This window comes from Salmo salar, chromosome 02, assembly GCF_965601325.2.
Source record: "Salmo salar chromosome 02, fSalSal1, whole genome shotgun sequence".
Lineage (NCBI taxonomy): Eukaryota > Metazoa > Chordata > Actinopteri > Salmoniformes > Salmonidae > Salmo > Salmo salar.
This window is the reverse complement of record NC_138292.1, coordinates 20,690,992-20,697,500: the sequence shown is the minus strand read 5'-3', so window position 1 is coordinate 20,697,500 and position 6,509 is coordinate 20,690,992. Positions and strand designations below refer to the sequence as shown.

Sequence of the window (6,509 nt, the reverse complement as noted above, 5' to 3'; positions counted from 1 at the left end):
ATGGAATCATGTGGTAACCAAAAAAGTGTTAAATAAATCCAAATGTTTTTTATATTTGATATTCTTCAAAGTAGCCACCCTTTGCCTTGATGACAGCTTTGCACACTCTTGGCATTCTCTCAACCAGCTCATGAGGTAGTCACCTGGAATGCCTTTCAATTAACAGGTGTGCCTTGTTAAAAGTTAATTTGCGGAATTTCTTTCCTTAATGCGTTTGAGCCAATCAGTTATGTTGTGACAAGGTAGGGGTGGTATACAGAAGATTTGGTAAAAGACCAAGTCCATGTTATGGCAAGAACAGCTCAAATAAGCAAAGAGAAATGACAGTCCATCATTACTTTAAGACATGAAGGTCATTCAGTCCGGAAAATTTCAAGAACTTTGAACATTTCTTCAAGTGCAGTCGCAAAAACCATCAAGGACTGTGATGAAACTGGCTCTCATGAGGGCCTCCACAGGAAAGGAAGACCCAGAGTGACCTCTGCTGCAGAGGGTAAGTGCATTAGAGTTGCCAGCCTCAGAAATTTCAGCCCAAATAAATGCTTCACAGTGTTCAAGTAACAGACACATCAACTGTTCAGAGGAGACTGAATGAATCAGGCCTTCATGGTCAAATTGCTGCAAAGAAACCACTACTAAAGAACACCAATAAGAAGAAGAGACTTGCTTGGGCCAAGAAACACGAGCAATGGACATTAGACTGGTGGAAATCTGTGCTTTGGTCTGATGAGTCCAAATTTTAGATTTTTGGTTCCAACCGCCGTGTCTTTGTGAGACGCAGACTAGGTAAACGGATGATCTCTTCATGTGTAGTTACCCCCATGATAAATCACTGTTGTGATTTATTTAGAATTCAAGGCACACTTAACCAGCATGGCTACCTCAGCATTCTGCAGCAATACGCCATCCCATCTGGTTTGCGCTTAGTGGGACTAACATTTGTTTTTCAACAGGACAATGACCCAACACACCTCCAGCCTGTGTTAGGCTATTTTACCAAGAAGGACAGTGATGGAGTGCTGCATCAGATGACCTGGCCTCCACAATCACCTGACCTCAACCCAAATGAGATGGTTTGGGATGAGTTGGACCGCAGCGTGAAGGAAAAGCAGCCAACAAGTACTCAGCATATGTGGGAACTCCTTCAAGACTGTTGGAAAAGCATTCCAGGTGAATCTGGTTGAGAAAATCCCAAGCGTGTGCAAAGCTGTCATCAAGGCAAAGAGTGGCTACTTTGAAGAATCTAAAATATACACTGCTCCAAAAAATAAAGGGAACACTTCAACAACACAATGTAACTCTAAGTCAATCACACTTCTGTGAAATCAAACTGTCCACTTAGGAAGCAACACTGATTGACAATAAATTTCACATGCTGTTGTGCAAATGGTATAGACAACAGGTGGAAATTATAGGCAATTAGCAAGACACCCCCAATAAAGGAGTGGTTCTGCAGGTGGGGACCACAGACCACTTCTCAGTTCCTATGCTTCCTGGCTGATGTTTTGGTCACTTTTGAATGCTGGCGGTGCTTTCACTCTAGTGGTAGCATGAGACGGAGTCTACAACCCACACAAGTGGCTCAGGTAGTGCAGCTCATCCAGGATGGCACATCAATGCGAGCTGTGGCAAGAAGGTTTGCTGTGTCTGTCAGCGTAGTGTCCAGAGCATGGACGCGCTACCAGGAGACAGACCAGTACATCAGGAGACGTGGAGGAGGCCGTAGGAGGGCAACAACCCAGCAGCAGGACGGCTACCTCCGCCTTTGTGCAAGGAGGAGCAGGAGAAGCACTGCCAGAGCCCTGCAAAATGACCTCCAGCAGGCCACAAATGTGCATGTGTCTGCTCAAACGGTCAGAAACAGACTCCATGAGGGTGGTATGAGGGCCCGACGTCCACAGGTGGGGGTTGTGCTTACAGCCCAACACCGTGCAGGACGTTTGGCATTTGCCAGAGAACACCAAGATTGGCAAATTCGCCACTGGCGCCCTGTGCTCTTCACAGATGAAAGCAGGTTCACACTGAGCACGTGACAGACGTGACAGAGTCTGGAGACGCCGTGGAGAACGTTCTGCTGCCTGCAACATCCTCCAGCATGACCGGTTTGGCGGTGGGTCAGTCATGGTGTGGGGTGGCATTTCTTTGGGGGGCCGCACAGCCCTCCATGTGCTCGCCAGAGGTAGCCTGACTGCCATTAGGTACCGAGATGAGATCCTCAGACCCCTTGTGAGACCATATGCTGGTGCGGTTGGCCCTGGGTTCCTCCTAATGCAAGACAATGCTAGACCTCATGTGGCTGGAGTGTGTCAGCAGTTCCTGCAAGAGGAAGGCATTGATGCTATGGACTGGCCCGCCCGTTCCCCAGACCTGAATCCAATTGAGCACATCTGGGACATCATGTCTCGCTCCATCCACCAACACCACGTTGCACCACAGACTATCCAGGAGTTGGCGGATGCTTTAGTCCAGGTCTGGGAGGAGATCCCTCAGGAGACCATCCGCCACCTCATCAGGAGCATGCCCAGGCGTTGTAGGGAGGTCATACAGGCACGTGGAGGCCACACACACTACTGAGCCTCATTTTGACTTGTTTTAAGGACATTACATCAAAGTTGGATCAGCCTGTAGTGTGGTTTTCCACTTTAATTTTGAGTGTGACTCCAAATCCAGACCTCCATGGGTTGATAAATTGGATTTCCATTGATTATTTTTGTGTGATTTTGTTGACAGCACATTCAACTATGTAAAGAAAAAAGTATTTAATAAGATTATTTCTTTCATTCGGATCTAGGATGTGTTGTTTAAGTGTTCCCTTTATTTTTTTGAGCAGTATATTTTGATTTGTTAAACACTTTTTTTGGTTACTACATGATTCCATATGTGTTATTTCATAGTTTTGATGTCTTCACTATTATTTTACAATGTAGAAAATAGTACAAATAAAGAAAAACCCTTGAATGAGTAAGGTTGTCCAAACTTTGACTGGTACTGTATATTCCTTACATGTTTTTAATGGATGGATTGCATTTCTATAGGCCCATAAGAGCACTCACCCAGGTCTCAAAGCACTTGACCTTGAACTCACCTCCTCCACCACCAGTCTAGAGCAACACAAATTAGGGTCTCGATTCAGTCCGTCGCGCTGAAGACCTCCGCTACAGAGCAATAGAAATTTAAAGGCAATGTTTCCGCATTCACCGAGACTGCATTCACAGTAAATGGTGTATATGTCGGCCCAATAGGAAATGACCTTTACCTTTAAATTGTGCTACAGATTGAATGGAACCCCTATTACTGTACTGTAGGGTTTGTTTGTGAAGACACCAGCACCCAGACACACTGTGCATCTGATGTGTGTGTTCAATTAAAACAGACTCCAAATTAGAACCATTTGTCAGATTGCTTCTTGTCTCCAGAATGTCACTGTATACGATTTCCATGTCAGGTTGTAAATGTCATGTAGTGGCCAGTCACAGCATCTGTACTGTATGACAGTATGTTGCATGTCACGTGACGTTAGCCCCCTCCCCACACACACCCTCTCTTGAATGTCACTGTTCAGAATGCTGCATGTTAACCTTCTCCAACCTTAGTTCTGTTAGTCTGAGGCCATCTCTCTCTCTCTCTCTAAAAGGTTTACATTACCAAAGTAAGTGGAATAGACAAAAAACTAAAACGGAAATAAACCATCAGAAATTAACAGTAAACATTACGCTCACAAAAGTTTTAAAATAACATAGACATTTCTCTCTCTCTCTCAGCTCGTATAAGACGTTACTCTGACGTCATGCCCCTCCCAGACTCCTTCATACAGAAGCAGCAGCTGGACGCCAGCATGGCCGACACCTTCCTGGAACACCTGTGTCTGCTGGACATCGACCAGGAGCCAATCACAGCCCGCAACACAAGCATCATCTGCACCATCGGTGAGTTAAATAACTAATCATCTGCACCACGTCAAAACTCATTCCACGGAGGGCTCAGTGTCTGCGAGCTTTTGCTCTACCCTTGTACTTGATGGATGAATTCAGGTCACTAATTAGTAAGGAACTCCCCTCACCTGGATGTCTAGGTGAGTTAAATAACCAATCAGCTGCACCATCGGTGAGTTAAATAACCAATCAGCTGCACCATCGGTGAGTTAAATAACCAATCAGCTGCACCATCGGTGAGTTAAATAACCAATCAGCTGCACCATCGGTGAGTTAAATAACCAATCAGCTGCACCATCAGTGAGTTAAATAACCACATCTGCACCATCAGTGAGTTAAATAACCAATCAGCTGCACCATCGGTGAGTTAAATAACCACATCTGCACCATCAGTGAGTTAAATAACCAATCAGCTGCACCATCGGTAAGTTAAATAACCAATCAGCTGCACCATCAGTGAGTTACATAACCAATCAGCTGCACCATCGGTAAGTTAAATAACCAATCAGCTGCACCATCGGTGAGTTAAATAACCAATCAGCTGCACCATCAGTGAGTTAAATAACCAATCAGCTGCACCATCAGTGAGTTAAATAACCAATCAGCTGCACCATCAGTGAGTTAAATAACCAATCAGCTGCATCTTTGGTGAGATAAATAACCAATCAGCTGCACCATCAGTGAGTTACATAACCAATCAGCTGCATCTTTGGGAGATAAATAACCACATCTACACCATCAGTGAGTTAAATAACCAATCAGCTACACCATCAGTGAGTTACATAACCAATCAGCTGCACCATCAGTGAGTTACATAACCACACCTGCACCATTGGTAAGTTAAATAACTACATCTGCACCATCAGTGAGTTAAATAACCAATCAGCTACACCATCAGTGTCGTAGTCGTGTGTGTAGGTGGCAGGGAAGTCAGGCGCAGGAGAAACCAACTTGGTTAAACTGGAGTAGTTTTATTAACAAAAAACAAACTCCAAAACCAACGTACAAAAATAACATGGGTAAAAATAACCCGTTGCCCACCGATACAACATACACAAGTACATAACATACAAACAATCACTGACAAGGACATGAGTGGAAACAGAGGGTTAAATACACAATATGCAATGAATGGGATTGGAACCAGGTGTGTAGGAAGACAAGACAAAACCAATGGAAAATGAAAAACTGATCAATGATGGCTAGAAGACCGGTGAGTCGACCGCTGAGCACCACCCGAACAAGGAGGGGCATCGACTTCAGCAGAAGTCGTGACAATCAGTGAGTTACATAACCACATCTGCACCATCAGTGAGTTAAATAACCAAACAACTGCACCATCAGTGAGTTAAATAACCACATCTGCACCATCAGTGAGTTAAATAACCAAACAACTGCACCATCAGTGAGTTAAATAACCAATCAGCTACACCGGGGACGACCCGGAGGACGAGGTGCAGGGCGATCCGGATGGAGACGATGGAACTCTCGCAGCAGGGAAGGATCTAACACATCCTCCACCGGAACCCAGCATCTCTCCTCCGGACCGTACCCCTCCCAGTCCACGAGGTACTGAAGGCCTCTTGCCCGACGTCTTGAATCCAGGATGGATCGAACGGAGTATGCCGGGGCCCCCTCAATGTCCAGAGGGGGCGGAGGAACCTCCCGCACCTCAGCCTCCTGGAGTGGGCCAGCCACCACCGGCCTGAGGAGAGACACATGGAATGAGGGGTTAATGCAGTAATGGGGGGAAGCTTTAACCTATAACATACCTCGTTCACTCTCCTCAGGACTTTAAACGGCCCCACAAACCGCGGATCCAGCTTCCGGCAGGGCAGGCGGAGGGGCAGGTTTCTGGTTGAGAGCCAGACCCTGTCCCCCGGTTCGAACACCGGGGCCTCACTGCGGTGACGGTCTGCGCCAACTTTCTGGCGCCGTACGGCGCGCTGAAGGTGGACGTGAGTGGCGTCCCAGGTTTCCTCCGCGCGCCGGAGCCAGTCGTCCACCGCAGGAGCCTCGGTCTGACTCTGATGCCAAGGGGCCAGAACCGGCTGATACCCCAACACACACTGAAAGGGAGAGAGGTTAGTGGAGGAGTGGTGGAGCGAGTTCTGAGCCATCTCTACCCAGGGCACGAACGCCACCCACTCCCCCGGCCCGTCCTGGCAATAAGACCTCAGAAACCTACCCACATCCTGGTTAACTCTCTCCACCTGCCCGTTACTCTCAGGGTGAAAACGGCTGACGGAGACTCCCAGACGTTCCATGAACACCTTCCAGACCCTTGACGTGAACTGGGGGCCCCGATCAGACACTATATCCTCAGACACCCCGTAGTGCCGAAAGACGTGTGTAAACAGAGCCTCCGCAGTTTGTTGGGCCATAGGGAGACCAGGCAAAGGGAGGAGACGACCGGACTTAGAAAAACAATACACAACGACCAAGATCGTGGTGTTAACTTGTGAAAGTGGAAGATCGGCTATGAAATCCACTGACAAGTGCGACCACGGCGGTTGTGGAACGGGTAAGGGTTGTAACTTACCTCTGGGTAGGTGTCTAGGAGCCTTGCACTGGGCG

General features: G+C 47.2%; 1 protein-coding gene across 6 annotated transcripts in view; it reads left to right on the top strand.

The window, feature by feature from the left end:
- The window catches only part of LOC106573729 (pyruvate kinase PKM-like), a 39,032-nt gene that overhangs the window by 12,589 nt on the left and 19,934 nt on the right, over positions 1-6,509 (top strand). For 5 of the 6 annotated variants that reach the window (XM_045696285.2, XM_082958882.1, XM_045696286.2 and 2 more), the window contains 1 exon segment: positions 3,762-3,926. In XM_045696285.2, coding sequence (XP_045552241.2) covers positions 3,788-3,926 — 139 coding nt within the window. In that variant the 5' untranslated portion in view covers positions 3,762-3,787. 6 annotated transcript variants of the gene reach the window in all.